The sequence below is a fragment of the Thalassophryne amazonica genome, chromosome 3, assembly GCF_902500255.1.
Source record: "Thalassophryne amazonica chromosome 3, fThaAma1.1, whole genome shotgun sequence".
NCBI lineage: Eukaryota > Metazoa > Chordata > Actinopteri > Batrachoidiformes > Batrachoididae > Thalassophryne > Thalassophryne amazonica.
Genome location: NC_047105.1, coordinates 10,832,234 through 10,848,648, shown reverse-complemented (window position 1 = coordinate 10,848,648; position 16,415 = coordinate 10,832,234). Strand labels below are relative to the sequence as shown.

Sequence of the window (16,415 nt, the reverse complement as noted above, 5' to 3'; positions counted from 1 at the left end):
AACTGACAGGGCACAGAGTGAGAGTGAACGGATCAGGATACATCCTCCACCGGTTCCCCACAAGGATGTCACTTTTGTTCGTCCTCTATACAGCCATGGGCCGTAGCAGCAGAGAGGACAGAACCATTTTAAAGTATGCAGATGACACAGTTATTGTCAGCCTGCTGAAAGACAATGATAGGATTCACGGCCCAGTTGTCACTGATTTTCTTGACTGGTGCAGTAAGTCTTTTCTTGAGATGAACATTTCTAAAAAAAAAGACATGATTATTGACTCGTAAAAACAGTTCTCCAAGTCAAGAGGCAACAGTTTTAAAAGGTCAGACAGTGGAGTGTGTCAGCACATAGAAATATCTTGGAACTGTCATTGATGACAAACTGAACTTTGAGGCAAACTGTGACGCTGTGTACAAAAAGTCTGAGAAAACTGTTCACTTTTAACATTGACAGAACCATGCTGACCTTGTTTTATCGTGCCTTTATAGAATCAGTTTTATCCTTCTGTCTTGTTTCATGGTTTGGAAGCGTGTCCCTCAAAAACTAAAATTGTTTAAACCAAATTGTGAAATGGTTGAGTAAGCTGATTGGAGAGTCTTAGCTTCAGCCAGAATTCCTGTAAACTAAACAGGTACAGAGGATCGCTGGTTCGATTGTGAGAGACGACTCCCACCCTCTTCATGGTGAATTCCAGTTGCTCCCTTCAGGTCGGAGCTTCAGGGTACCAGCTTCTAAAACCAAATGTTATAAAAGCAGTATGGTACCAGCAGCCATCAGTGCTGTTAACAGGTAACAGAAACTTAAATATAACTTATGTATTTATTTTTGTATAGTTTCTTTTACCTTGTTTTTATGAACAGCACATTTTTATTTTTATTTATTTAGTTTTTATCCTTTTGGCTTGGTATGACATGTTTTTAGATTTTTTATCTATTGATGTTTTAACAAGATGACTCACTCACTGTAAACCAATTTTACCCAAGGGTATAATAATAAATTGAATCTGAATTACTGCCAGGGTCTTCAAATTCACAGGGAACATTCTTGGGACACAGACCTTGGACAAGGTCAAACATGGCTAACCTTGACCTATTCTAAGGCGTCAAAAGGTCACATTATTTCTCCTCACTCAGCATAACTCCAGTCCTATTACTGCCAGGGTCTTCAAATTCACAGGGAATATTTTTGGGACACAGACACTGGACAGGTTCAAAGATGGTTAACCTTGACCTATTCTAAGGGGTCAAAAGGTCACATTATTTCTCCACACTCAACATAACTCCAGTCCTATTACTGCCAGGGTCTTCAAATTCACAGGGAATATTTTTGGGACACAGACACTGGACAGGTTCAAAGATGGTTAACGTTGACCTATTCTAAGGGGTCAAAAGGTCACATTATTTCTCCTTATGCAGCATAACTCCAGTGCTATTACTGCCAGGGTCTTCAAATTCACAGAGAATATTTTTGGGACACAGACATTGGACAAGTTCAAAGATGGCTAACCTTGACCTATTCTAAGGGGTCAAAAGGTCACATTATTTCTCCTTATGCAGCATAACTCCAGTCCTATTACTGCCAGGGTCTTCAAATTCACAGAGAATATTTTTGGGACACAGACATTGGACAAGTTTAAAGATGGCTAACCTTGACCTATTGTAATTGGTCAATAGGTCAAATTCTTTCTCCACTCTCTTTTATTGATTACATGCTCATATAGCCGGGGGTATTTTAGCACTGTGTTACATTTTCAAATTAAATATTGCTGCACTGTTATCTCTGATGTTTTCCAAGCTGTCTTTTTGTCCATCCACACCTGCCACACTGTCTATTTTAAAAAGTCATGTGACTCTTTCTGTATGTCATGTCACCTGTCATAATGGGAAAAAAGTGTCTCTATCATAGTTTTGCAACCACCCTAAGTGATTTTTTTTCCGTAACACACGTGTTCCCATTAAGTATATTTTCAGTTCACAACTTCAGATTGAGTAATTTAGAGTGTAATGGAAACCAGGCAAGTGATGGTGGATATTCACTGTTTCTGACATTGCTACCAAATAAAGCAAAGATTGCCAAAAGCCAGTCTGCAGCACTGAAAAAGGAGACAAAGAGCAAGGGAACAGTGCCCACGGAGAAACATGCAAACAGCATCATCAGCTCCCTAATGAGGGGTCATTAAACCGTTCATCAGGCACACACAATCACAGCTCCTTCTGCCATGCCTCCCCAGCTGGGCCGTGCACCACCACCACCACCACCACAAGCCTGAGCGAAGTACTTCTCATACACAACCGGACAGTCTGACTCTCAAAACCGCATCATTGTGTTAAACCACACCACCAAGTTCAGCAGTCACAGCCAAGTGTGGAAATATGAATGCAGAAACGCTTTGTTTCTCATGTATGAATACCCAGAATCCCAGCTAAGAGGCAGGCAAAAAAAGAAGAAAGAAAGACAAAGCATCCCAGAGTTTCCACACTCATCACCACTTCCTGGCATGCACATGGAGCCACAGATTAAAGGTGCCCCTCGTTAAACGAGGGATGAGCTGTACCTTAAAGGATTCAAAGAAGCCTCCACCTCCTCCTCCGCCCCCGTTCTCCAGCTTATCATCGTCTCCTCCCAGTCCCATCATAGACTGACTGTTGATGTGCAACTCCTCATACAGAGTCTCCAACAGCGCCGAACGTGTGCGCTCCTGCCAACAACACACAGGCAGTATTTACTGAGACACTCATTGGTTATGACATCTTTGCCTTCTGGCAAATTTCCCTTCTTCTTATTATTAAGAAAATCTTTCTTTATTCCACTCCACAGTGAAGCTCTGAGTGGTGGTGCCATAAAATAACTTGTACCACCATCGTTTCTTCAGCAACACCTACATCAGTTCTCATGGGTCTCTTGGGAGCTTCCCTCACTAGAAACATAAGGAGGCCCCACTTAGCATCATTTAGATGATTTTATTTTAATATAGATGTGGGAAGAATGTTTGAAAATGTGGATGTTTCATAGGTTTGAAACATTCTGGAACAGAGTTTGACGTCTGCCATCAGTAATTTGCAGCGCAACTGAAGAGTTTTTGTATCATCCCCAGCCACGCATTCTATCAATTCTGGTTTTACTTTCTGTTGTGTATTTCTTTCTGTTTTTGGCCATGTATGGACATCATGTTTCTCTTTGTGGCTACTAGTTTAACTTGTTAACTGGCACTCACATGAAGGTGAGCACTGTGTCAGTATTTTATTGTTTTAATCAGCAATACTGTACTTTTTATGTCCTGTAAACCAAATAAATTGAATTTAGAAGTGCCTGGATGGCTACCTCGTTAAATTCTTTTGGCAGCAGGCTAAGATTAACAGTGAAACTAACTTGACATAAGCTATGTACAAAAAGACAGTGTTTATGCTTGCGTGGGCTTGGTGTAGTTCTGTGCCACGTGTGGTACATAGAAGCGATTTCTTTGTTATTAAAATATATAGCTGCCTGTTAAAGGCCGATCAAAAATCCTTTGCATTGCACACAAACTGTGAGTTGGGAAATCTGTCTCATTATTCTTCCAAACTTCATTATATTTTCACGTGCGACATAGGGTGTAAAAAGAACCACTGATCCACTAAAACAGCTGTAAATGTGCGGATGTTTTTATTTATCCTGATTGTACCCACGATGCTTTACATGGCTGATTTTGACAACTTAAGTCGAATTCATCGATTCTAAATCTAAATAGTCATGTGTACCTCTACTGCTTGCAACCATTAGCACGACTGTTTTGACAGTTGCTGTTCTTTTCAGAAGTTAGATTTCTGCATTAACATCAGCAATGTTCACCATCAATTAAGAAATATGGGGAATGTCTGGAGTTTGCTTGTGGCGTGGATGACGACAGAGCAGTAACCTTGGACGGTCTCAGGGGAAACCCACCCGGAAGAAGAAAAGGTTGCAGTTCTTTGACTGGCCTCTTGGGGCTGGCTCCAAAAGTGGGCAGGTTCCCAATCAAGTCCATGTCAAAATGTCCAAATTTAGAGCAGAAATAAACATGTTTACAGCCTGGAACAAAAAACGGTTTTGGTCTTTATAGGTAATTTTCCCCTTCATGAAAATTGTGAATTTTTTCTTCTTCGAAATTCTTAGTTTAAGATGTTTTAAGCGATAAAGTTATCACTGAATAGGGGCTGCATCACTTTGAGTGACAGTGTCTCCGCCTCTCATAACATTCATAACTCAATATTCACTGACAGCGACTGTTAGCTGTTGTGAGGGCTGTGTCTGTCATTTTCAGCATTTTATTACAAACATACGGAATAATATGGCTTGCCTTGTGGTGAAACATCCTAAAGGATCATAAAAAATGTCATTGCTGCAATATTTGTGCTGAGTGAAATTCTCATCTTATTTAATGTTGTATGTATGCTAATGGCATTACACTTTTAGCAGCTATTGGTAGCCTGAGCTATTAGGTTCATTTAATGCATGATTACTGAGAAAATAAGCGGCTCACAAGTTTTTCTGCCCATGCTAAAACAAATCAATGAGAACCACTGCACAGTCCCCAAAGAGTATGATTTCATAAACACCTGAAGTGAGGTTAGCCTGTTAGCTTAGCTGGGGCTGTCTTGAATATGCATCTTTTGTCAAACAACAGAGCCATTCATGCTCCACCTCTTTATCCATTTATGGATCATCATGATGTAACAAAGTTAGTGCTGTCAACATGGCGACGCGGCACCCAGACATGGGCATTACACCAGCTGTTCCAGCTCTCTATAGTAAACCTAAGGGAGACATCACGCAGGCTTTGTCCAGTATATATACATCTATGATGACGACACACTTTTGACAGTTTCATGGGAGGGTACTGACACAGGGCACTGGAAAAGCATACAACAATAGAACGGCTTCTTTTGACTTGGTGAATATGTGCTAGAGAAAGCCAGCGGAAAAGTCTAACAACCGCTTGTTATCGTCATAATTTAAATTTAATGACTGAAGGAGGCACTAAAGAAATGACATGACATGACTGCGGTGCTTCAGGATGTTAGCCAGCAGGATGAAGGATCCATGAGGTGGATTGTTGTTTGAGAAGGGTGGAGGGAGCCAACCATAAATTTAAAGTAAGTCACTGGAAATCAATTTATGTGAGGAAGAGAAGCGGCACGACACACACCTACGGTGTTTAAACAGCACTGAAGTGCACACATGCACATGCTCACCTCCAGCTTGGCAAACTTCTCAGCCTTGTAGCAGGCATACTCTGCGTTGATGAGCTTCGTGAAAAGGAACTCATGGAACTCTTGGCCCTGGTGGAGACAAACAGGCAGAAGAGGCATGAGAAGGAACACTGAGTGATGGTTTGTGAGGTTAGCTTGCTTGACCACTGACCTTTTTAAAGATGGCGGGGTCCGGCAGAGCAGGTCCAAAGAAAGGTACATCATCTCGTGCCGTCACAGATACCTGAAGGAGAAAGCGGCTCTAAGATAACCAAAGCCTACAAAAGATGTGCAGTGATATCTGATCAGTTTATCAAGGAGATGTTTTGTGTTGAATTGGTTTGTTTGTTATCATGCGCATTGGGCACCATAAAATTTTATTACAGAGATTAGAGCATGCCATAGGTATTAAAGGCACTGCGCTGCGGTGGTTTGAATCATATTTATCTAATAGATTACAATTTGTTCATGTAAATGGGGAATCTTCTTCACAAACTAAGGTTAATTAAGGAGTTCCACAAGGTTCTGTGCTAGGACCAATTTTATTCACTTTATACATGTTTCCCTTAGGCAGTATTATTAGACGGCATTGCTTAAATTTTCATTGTTACGCAGATGATACCCAGCTTTATCTATCCATGAAGCCAGAGGACACACACCAATTAGCTAAACTGCAGGATTGTCTTACAGACATAAAGACATGGATGACCTCTAATTTCCTGCTTTTAAACTCAGATAAAACTGAAGTTATTGTACTTGGCCCCACAAATCTTAGAAACATGGTGTCTAACCAGATCCTTACTCTGGATGGCATTACCCTGACCTCTAGTAATACTGTGAGAAATCTTGGAGTCATTTTTGATCAGGATATGTCATTCAAAGCGCATATTAAACAAATATGTAGGACTGCTTTTTTGCATTTGCGCAATATCTCTAAAATTAGAAAGGTCTTGTCTCAGAGTGATGCTGAAAAACTAATTCATGCATTTATTTCCTCTAGGCTGGACTATTGTAATTCATTATTATCAGGTTGTCCTAAAAGTTGGGTGCCTGCTCCCAGACCACCAATAACCAGCAAAAATCTATTTAAGCATAAAAATTCAAAAAGAAAAAATAATATAGCATCTTCAACTGCACCACAGACTAAAACAGTTAAATGTGGTCTATTAAACATTAGGTATCTCTCTTCTAAGTCCCTGTTAGTAAATGATATAATAATTGATCAACATATTGATTTATTCTGCCTTACAAAAACCTGGTTACAGCAGGATGAATATGTTAGTTTAAATGAGTCAACACCCCCGAGTCACACTAACTGCCAGAACGCTCATAGCACGGGCCGAGGCGGAGGATTAGCAGCAATCTTCCATTCCAGCTTATTAATTAATCAAAAACCCAGACAGAGCTTTAATTCATTTAAAAGCTTGACTCTTAGTCTTGTCCATCCAAATTGGAAGTCCCAAAAACCAGTTTTATTTGTTATTATCTATCGTCCACCTGGTCGTTACTGTGAGTTTCTCTGTGAATGTTCAGACCTTTTGTCTGACTTAGTGCTTAGCTCAGATAAGATAATTATAGTGGGCAATTTTAACATCCACACAGATGCTGAGAATGACAGCCTCAACACTGGATTTAATCTATTATTAGACTCAATTGGCTTTGCTCAAAATGTAAATGAGTCCACCCACCACTTTAATCATATCTTAGATCTTGTTCTTACTTATGGTATGGAAATTGAAGACTTAACAGTATTCCCTGAAAACTCCCTTCTGTCTGATCATTTCTTAATAACATTTACATTTACTCTGATGTACTACCCAGCAGTGGGGAATAAGTTTCATTACACTAGAAGTCTTTCAGAAAGCACTGTAACTAGGTTTAAGGATATGATTCCTTCTTTATGTTCTCTAATGCCATATACCAACACAGTGCAGAGTAGCTACCTAAACTCTGTAAGTGAGATAGAGTATCTCGTCAATAGTTTTATATCCTCACTGAAGACAACTTTGGATGCTGTAGCTCCTCTGAAAAAGAGAGCTTTAAATCAGAAGTGTCTGACTCCGTGGTATAACTCACAAACTCGTAGCTTAAAGCAGATAACCCGTAAGTTGGAGAGGAAATGGCGTCTCACTAATTTAGATGATCTTCACTTAGCCTGGAAAAAGAGTCTGTTGCTCTAAAAAAAGCCCTCCATAAAGCTAGGACATCTTACTACTCATCACTAATTGAAGAAAATAAGAACAACCCCAGGTTTCTTTTCAGCACTGTAGCCAGGCTGACAAAGAGTCAGAGCTCTATTGAGCCGAGTATTCCTTTAACTTTAACTAGTAATGACTTCATGACTTTCTTTGCTAATAAAATTTTAACTATTAGAGAAAAAATTACTCATAACCATCCCAAAGACGTATTGTTATCTTTGGCTGCTTTCAGTGATGCCAGTATTTGGTTAGACTCTTTCTCTCAGATTGTTCTGTCTGAGTTATTTTCATTAGTTACTTCATCCAAACCATCAACATGTCTATTAGACCCCATTCCTACCAGGCTGCTCAAGGAAGCCCTACCATTATTTAATGCTTCAATCTTAAATATGATCAATCTATCTTTATTAGTTGGCTATGTACCACAGGCTTTTAAGGTGGCAGTAATTAAACCATTACTTAAAAAGCCATCACTTGACCCAGCTATCTTAGCTAATTATAGGCCAATCTCCAACCTTCCTTTTCTCTCCAAAATTCTTGAAAGGGTAGTTGTAAAACAGCTAACTGATCATCTGCAGAGGAATGGTCTATTTGAAGAGTTTCAGTCAGGTTTTAGAATTCATCATAGTACAGAAACAGCATTAGTGAAGGTTACAAATGATCTTCTTATGGCCTCAGACAGTGGACTCATCTCTGTGCTTGTTCTGTTAGACCTCAGTGCTGCTTTTGATACTGTTGACCATAAAATTTTATTACAGAGATTAGAGCATGCCATAGGTATTAAAGGCACTGCGCTGCGGTGGTTTGAATCATATTTATCTAATAGATTATAATTTGTTCATGTAAATGGGGAATCTTCTTCACAGACTAAGGTTAATTATGGAGTTCCACAAGGTTCTGTGCTAGGACCAATTGTATTCACTTTATACATGCTTCCCTTAGGCAGTATTATTAGACGGCATTGCTTAAATTTTCATTGTTACGTAGATGATACCCAGCTTTATCTATCCATAAAGCCAGAGGACACACACCAATTAGCTAAACTGCAGGATTGTCTTACAGACATAAAGACATGGATGACCTCTAATTTCCTGCTTTTAAACTCAGATAAAACTGAAGTTATTGTACTTGGCCCCACATATCTTAGAAACATGGTGTCTAACCAGATCCTTACTCTGGACAGCATTACCCTGACCTCTAGTAATACTGTCAGAAATCTTGGAGTCATTTTTGATCAGGATATGTCATTCAATGTGCATATTAAACAAATATGTAGGACTGCTTTTTTGCATTTACGCAATATCTCTAAAATCAGAAAGGTCTTGTCTCAGAGTGATGCTTAAAAACTAATTCATGCATTTATTTCCTCTAGGCTGGACTATTGTAATTCATTATTATCAGGTTGTCCTAAAAGTTCCCTAAAAAGCCTTTAGTTAATTCAAAATGCTGCAGTTAGAGTACTAACGGCGACTAGAAGGAGAAAGCATATCTCACCCATATTGGCCTCTCTTCATTGGCTTCCTGTTAATTCTAGAATAGAATTTAAAATTCTTCTTCTTACTTATAAGGTTTTGAATAATCAGGTCCCATCTTATCTTAGGGACCTCATAGTACCATATCACCCCAATAGAGCGCTTCGCTCTCAGACTGCAGGCTTACTTGTAGTTCCTAGGGTTTGTAAGCGTAGAATGGGAGGCAGAGCCTTCAGCTTTCAGGCTCCTCTCCTGTGGAACCAGCTCCCAATTCAGATCAGGGAGACAGACACCCTCTCTACTTTTAAGATTAGGCTTAAAACTTTCCTTTTGCTAAAGCTTATAGTTAGGGCTGGATCAGGTGACCCTGAACCATCCCTTAGTTATGCTGCTATAGACTTAGACTGCTGGGGGGTTCCCATGATGCACTGAGTGTTTCTTTCTCTTTTTGCTCTGTATGCACCACTCTGCATTTAATCATTAGTGATTGATCTCTGCTCCCCTCCACAGCATGTCTTTTTCCTGGTTCTCTCCCTCAGCCCCAACCAGTCCCAGCAGAAGACTGCCCCTCCCTGAGCCTGGTTCTGCTGGAGGTTTCTTCCTGTTAAAAGGGAGTTTTTCCTTCCCACTGTTGCCAAGTGCTTGCTCACAGGGGGTCGTTTTGACCATTGGGGTTTTTTCGTAATTATTGTATGGCCTTGCCTTACAATATAAGGCACCTTGGGGCAACTGTTTGTTGTGATTTGGTGCTATATAAATAAAATTGATTTGATTCGATTTGATTGTTGAAGCAGCGCTAGCAGGGTATTGCGTGTGTGCATCTGTGGACAAGATAACTCAACCATAGCTGGACAGATTTCCTTCAAACTTGTGACTATTACTTTGACAGGTATCTACAGGAGACTAGAGTCTGGAGTAAAAAGTCAAGGAAAGCATTAGGTTCTTTGCATTTAAAGCAACAGGATGGAATAAAGAGCTTGATACTGTGGATCATCATATTTTATTGGAGAATCATTTGGGATTACTGGAAGTGCCCCTGCATGGTTCACATCATACCTGTCCAGTCGTTCTCACTGTGTTTTATACAGTAACACTACCTCTAACCTTAGTGGCATGAAATTTGGGGTTCCACAGGGATCTGTCTTAGGCCCCCTGCTTTTCTCCCTTTATATAGCACCCCTTGGGCATATACTGCAGCATTTTGGGATTGCCTTTCACTGCTATGCTGATGATACTCAATTGTACATGCCGATAACTGCTGGTAATTTCATTCACATACAATTCTTAGAAGATTGACTTGCATCAGTGAGAAGCTGGCTGTCTAGTAACTTCCTACTTTTAAACTCTGATAAGGCTGAAATGATGGTTCTTGGTCCATTGAGACATCGGCATCAATTTGACCAGCTAATGCTCGTGTGTCATACATCACACTGACAAAGTGAGGAACCTTAGGGTAATTTTTGATCCTACGTTGTCCTTTGACCTCCATATTAGAGATATTATGAGGACTGCTTTCTTCCATATGCGAAATATAGTAAAGATATGTTCCATCCTGTCTATGGCTGATGCTGAAACTGTCAGGACTGGACGAGGGCAGGACACAAATGCAGGCTCGACAAAAGGAAATATACTTAAAGGGTGGTTTATTCAGGCCAGGGATCGTTAACAGCAAGGCAGTCCACGGAGCAAAAGTACTTGACAAGGATTAAGCTAAAGACGTGGTCCAAAGAACAAGCAAGGTCAAAACACGAGCAAACAGGTATGTCAGAGCAGAGGCAAAAAACAGGATCCAGAACACAAAACAGAGTCCAAAAACAAGGCTAGGCAAAACAAGAACGACACAAGAGGCTGGTAAGTGAGTGAATCAATGAACGAGCGGGGAAGAAGTGAACAGACGCAGGTTAAATAGGGACAGGTGTTAATCAGGAAATGAGGTGCACGTGGAGGAGGAAAGGCCTGGAAAGGGGGGCGTGGTCAGGTGACAGCTAAGAGGCCAATGATGCAGAAGGGCGGTGACAAATGGGCAAGAGAATGACAGATGAAGGGGCGTGGCTGACAGAGGACAAAGTGCAGGTGCGGAACAGAGAGTGCAGTGATCCGGAAAAGACTGTGGAAACAATGAGAGACTGACAAGCAGGAGCAAGAGAAAGGTGATTAGATACAAACATGACAATAAGAGATAGTACAAAGAAAACCATGAACACCACCCTAACTAGATCAAAACTGAAAAGCATACAAGAACGTGATAAGTGAATCATGGGAAATAATACAATAAACCTACTTAGAACAGACAGAAGAACTACAAGAAAACAAAACTGAAAACCAAAACCAGAAATACCCAAATACTTAACAGAAGAGAGAACAGTAACATAAGCAAACAACCACTAAATGCTGAAACATAAAAACAGACTGTGAATAAACTAGAATGGAACTAAAACATAGCTGTAAAGTAACAAAGAAAGAAAGTGACAAAGCAATATGAGAACATTGAATAAACGTGAAGAAAGAGGCAATAACAAAACAAGACTAAAACATAACTGAGGTGAAAAGTAACAAAGGAAGAAAGTGACAAAGCAAAAATCAGAACATGGAAAAAAAAACCCACATGAAGAAAAAGGTAATTAACAAAACGAGGCTGATGCCAAAGGAACAGAACTAAATGAAGAAGGGACATATGGGTTGAAGCCTGGAAACGGCCGGGACATGACAGAAACTCTGATCCATGTGTTTGTCTCTTCTAGTTTGGACTACTGCAATGTTCTATTTTCTGGTTTACCACAGTCCAGCATTAGGGCTCTCCAAATGGTTCAAAATGCTGCTGCCAGACTTTTGACATGAAGCAGAAAGTTTGACCACATTACAACCATTTTGGCATCTCTTCACTGGCTTCCTGTCTCTGTGAGATCGAATTTTAAGGTTCTGCTACTAGCCTATAAAATTGTTCATGGACTGGCACCTCCCTACCTAGCTGATCTAATTAAACCCTACGTACCAGCCCGGGCTTTGTGTTCGCAGGACTTTTTTGTGTCCCCTAAGGTGAATAAAAAGTCTGCGGGTCACAGAGCTTTCACTTATCGTGCCCCTGTTCTGTGGAATCATCCCCCTGCATCAATAAAATAGTCAGATTCTGTAGAGACTTTCAAGTCCAGACTTAAGACTCACTTATTTTCCCTTTCCTATGGCTAGCATATTGGCGTAGTATGTTACTATGCTTTTTACTTTTTTACTATTTTACTGTGCTTTTTAAAGTCTTTTACTGTGCCTTTTTTAAAATCTTTTAATTCATTTTATTTTGTTTTGTGAATTGTTTTGTGTGAAGCACCTTGAGGTGACCCTGTTGTGATTTGGCGCTATATAAAATGAATAAATTGAAATTGTATCATAACATGCCTCTTATTCTTCTTTATTCTTTGTGGTCTCAGTGATAGTGCAGCAGCTAAGAGAATATTTAGAGCAAAATCATGCAAATGGTGATACAAGCACCAAGGTTGGCACAAATACTCCTTAGACATTACTCATTTGAAAAAACCGACTGGCCACTTGAATTTTCAATAGGCAGCCAAGTAGGGGTCAATTGAAGAATTACACAGGGGTCAAAATTAAAAAATGCTCAAATCATTTTGAAAACTACACCACATTATTTGTATGACTGTAAAGATTCCAAAAAGGTATAGTTTGGACTATCTATGACTGAATGATCAGGAGTTATGGGGTAAAAACAGCAAAAATGGTGACAAAGGTCAGTTTCACTTTGTACAGGGGTCAAAAGTTAAAGTTGCTCCAATTTTGGTAAAAAATTATGCAAATTATTAGTTGAGTTAACAGAGTTTTAAAAAGGAATAGTTTGGACCATGTATCATGCTTAGTTATTATGTTACAGGGTAACATATGTCACATGTCATAGAATCCAATAGACGTTGACCTTGTTTGACCTTTACTTTGGAGACCAAACATTCAACACAATCAAAACTATTCCATTTATTAATCCTATTAGCTCAACCAATAATTTGCATCACTTTTTACTAAAGCGGAAGGAACTTTAACTTTTGACCCCTGTACAAACTGAAACTGACCTTTGTCACCATTTTTGTTGTTTTTACCCCATAGCTCCTGATCATTCAGTCATATATAGTCCAAACTATATCTTTTTGGAATCTTTAAAATAAGACAAATAATGTGGTGCAGTTTTCTAAATGATTTGAGCATTTTTAATTTTGACCTCTGTGTAATTCTTCAATTGACCCCTAACTGGCCGCCTATTGAAAATTGAAGTGGCCACTCGGTTTTTTGAAAAGAGTAATGTCTAAGGAGTATTTGTGCCAACTTTGGTGCTTGTATCACCATTTGCACGATTGTTTCAGTTATCTGCTGCACTATGACTGGTGGTTATGTACTTCAACTCTGAGACATTTTGGGGTTCAGTATCTTGAACTAGAACCAACTGGGGATCAAATCCTCCAACCCTAATCTTGACTGACAGTGAATTTTATATTTATTTATTATTGCTATTTATATATATATATATATACTCAACAAAAATATAAACGCAACACTTTTGGTTTTGCTCCCATTTTGTATGAGATGAACTCAAAGACCTAAAACTTTTTCCACATATACAATATCACCATTTCTCTCAAATATTGTTCACAAACCACTCTAAATCTGTGATAGTGAGCAATTCTCCTTTGTTGAGATAATCCATCCCACCTCACAGGTGTGCCATATCAAGATGCTGATTAGACACCATGATTAGTGCACAGGTGTGCCTTAGACTGCCCACAATAAAAGGCCACTCTGAAAGGTGCAGTTTTATCACACAGCACAATGCCACAGATGTCGCAAGCTTTGAAGGAGCGTGCAATTGGCATGCTGACAGCAGAATGTCAACCAGAACTGTTGCTCGTGTATTGAATGTTCATTTCTCTACCATAAGCCGTCTCCAAAGGCGTTTCAGAGAATTTGGCAGTACATCCAACCAGCCTCACAACCGCAGACCACGTGTAACCACACCAGCCCAGGACCTCCACATCCAGCATGTTCACCTCCAAGATCGTCTGAGACCAGCCACTCGCACAGCTGCTGAAACAATAGGTTTGCATAACCAAAGAATTTCTGCACAAACTGTCAGAAACTGTCTCAGGGAAGCTCATCTGCATGCTCGTTGTCCTCATCGGGGTCTCGACCCGACTGCAGTTCGTCGTCGTAACCGATTTGAGTGGGCAAATGCTCACATTTGCTGCCGTTTGGCACGTTGGAGAGGTGTTCTCTTCACGGATGATGCGAAGGAGATGTGTTGCACTGCATGAGGCAAATGGTGGTCACAGCAGATACTGACTGGTATCCCCCCCAATAAAACAAAACTGCACCTTTCAGAGTGGCCTTTTATTGTGGGCAGTCTAAGGCACACCTGTGCACTAATCATGGTGTCTAATCAGCATCTTGATATGGCACACCTGTGAGGTGGGATGGATTATCTCAGCAAAGGAGAAGTGCTCACTATCACAGATTTAGACTGGTCTGTGCACAGTATTTGAGGGAAATGGTGATAGTGTATGTGGAAAAAGTTTTAGATCGTTGAGTTCATCTCATACAAAATGGGAGCAAAACCAAAAGTGTTGCGTTTATATTTTTGTTGATTTTTTTTTTTGTCCTTGGACCCTACCTTGTAGGTGACATTGACCGTACATGCGTTCTCTACTTGCACCACCACGTAAGCATGCAGGAAGTTTGACTGGATCATGTCAGGTACAAACGGTGTGTTCTCCTCCTGGAACACAATGGCGACGATGTCGTTTCCTATGTGTCTCTTCCTCTGCAGCTGGATGGCACACAGGAAACATGGACAACAGCAGAATCATATGAAATATCCCTTTACTATCACAAACAGAAGACTAATGAAGAAGTGGGTATCAATCAGCAGATGTACGATGCAAATATAAGAACCAAAATGTTTTTATTCTATCTTGTATTTGTTCTGGATTGTGGATTTAATACACAGCACAACATACATTAACTCATGTGACAGTTATATGTAAAAACACATAAATAGCACATACTCGCTAAAGAGTGATTGTGCAGCATCGTGGTCCAAGCAATTAGCACAGTTACATCATAAATGAAATGTCTCTAGTTCAATGCCTTGCGTGCTCCCTTCTAACGAAATGTCTCTAGTTCAATGCCTTGCGTGCTCCCTTCTGATTTATGCATCTGGCATAAAAGTTGGACCAAGTCACCAAGCAGAACCATATCAAATTTGCTGTTGCAACCCCAAGTAAAAGGAATGTATGTACTCGAGCAGTGTGTCATACATTTCACCTCAAGGAATTCCCTGTCCTGCTACTGGTTTGCGCGGCCAGTTTTTAAGGTCTAGTCATGGTCTTGTAGTTGATGTGCATTTCACTCTGGATTCATCATTGGGTTTAGCTTTTTTGCTTGTATTTTTTTGTTTTTTTTTTGTCATCCCCAACATCTTCAGAACAGTGCAGTCACATTCTGGATTCCTGTCTTGTGGTTTTAAAATTGGTAATGGTCTAAAACTGCAATTGCAGTGCATTGTGCTTTCTGGGGGCAGCACAGTGGTTAGCACTGTTGCCTCACAACAAGAAGGTCATGGGATCAATTCCCACCTCTGGGCTTTTGCGGGTGTGAATGTGTTTGTTTGTCTGTATGTGGCCCTGCGACAGACTGACATCCTGTCCAGCGTGTAACACGGCTCACACCCTATGACTACTGGGATAGGATCCAGCCCCCCGTGACCCTTAATTGGAGTAAGCGGTTGAAGAGTTGAGTGAGTGAGTGAGTGAATGAGTGAGCTTTCGGGTTCAACACAGTATTCCTGATATAAGAATGAAAAAAAATAAAATAAAACTAAGGGAATAACTAACTTATATTCCTCTGAAAATCAATCTATTTGTTCTTATTCTTAAGTGCATTGTGGCCTTTCTGGCATTTTGACATGCTACTATATGTAAGTGTAATGCAGCAGCAGTAATTTACTTTTGAGTAGTGTAAAGATTGAATATTTATATAAATAAAATTATTGCAATGCTCACATTTTGGATGTCTTTTTAGAACAAATACAAATGTAAAACCACAACTGCTGTGCACGTCATGCATCTGGGTCCAACTCAGTATTCATGTCAGTATCTACTAGAAGAAGAGGAAGCACATCTTAGGGCCCCTTCACACATAGTGCGAATTTGGATGATTTGCCCATAAAGTGCGCATGAAACAGGAATCATATGCAAAACGTGGAATCGTAGCTGCCTCTAACGCCTTGTGCACCTGTTGCTACAACTACTCGTATTTGCGCACACCAGTGGCTGAAAGACAAAGTGTGCACTGTGAGAACCCATGAAACCCTCTCAAGCAGTTGTAGGCTGTACGTTGTACGTTTATCTCCTTGTTAATTTTAGCCATTTCATGCTCCTGGTACAAGACAGTGGTAAAGTTTCCGTCTGGTAATCAGAGTGTGTGGGTTTGAATCCCATGGCATTTGTTTCTTTTTATTTAGCCAGGGTTATTTAACCGTGGGGTTCTGT

At 40.2% G+C, this 16,415-nt stretch overlaps 1 protein-coding gene across 10 annotated transcripts in view; it reads right to left on the bottom strand.

Annotated features, from left to right (window-relative positions):
- The window catches only part of si:dkey-166d12.2 (rap1 GTPase-activating protein 1), a 317,261-nt gene that overhangs the window by 47,808 nt on the left and 253,038 nt on the right, over positions 1 to 16,415 (bottom strand). For all 10 annotated transcript variants that reach the window (XM_034165796.1, XM_034165789.1, XM_034165821.1 and 7 more), the window contains 4 exons: positions 14,537 to 14,692; positions 5,377 to 5,448; positions 5,208 to 5,294; positions 2,552 to 2,695 (listed from right to left, as the gene is read on the bottom strand). In XM_034165796.1, coding sequence (XP_034021687.1) covers positions 2,552 to 2,695; positions 5,208 to 5,294; positions 5,377 to 5,448; positions 14,537 to 14,692 — 459 coding nt within the window. The remainder of the gene's footprint in view (positions 1 to 2,551; positions 2,696 to 5,207; positions 5,295 to 5,376; positions 5,449 to 14,536; positions 14,693 to 16,415) is intronic.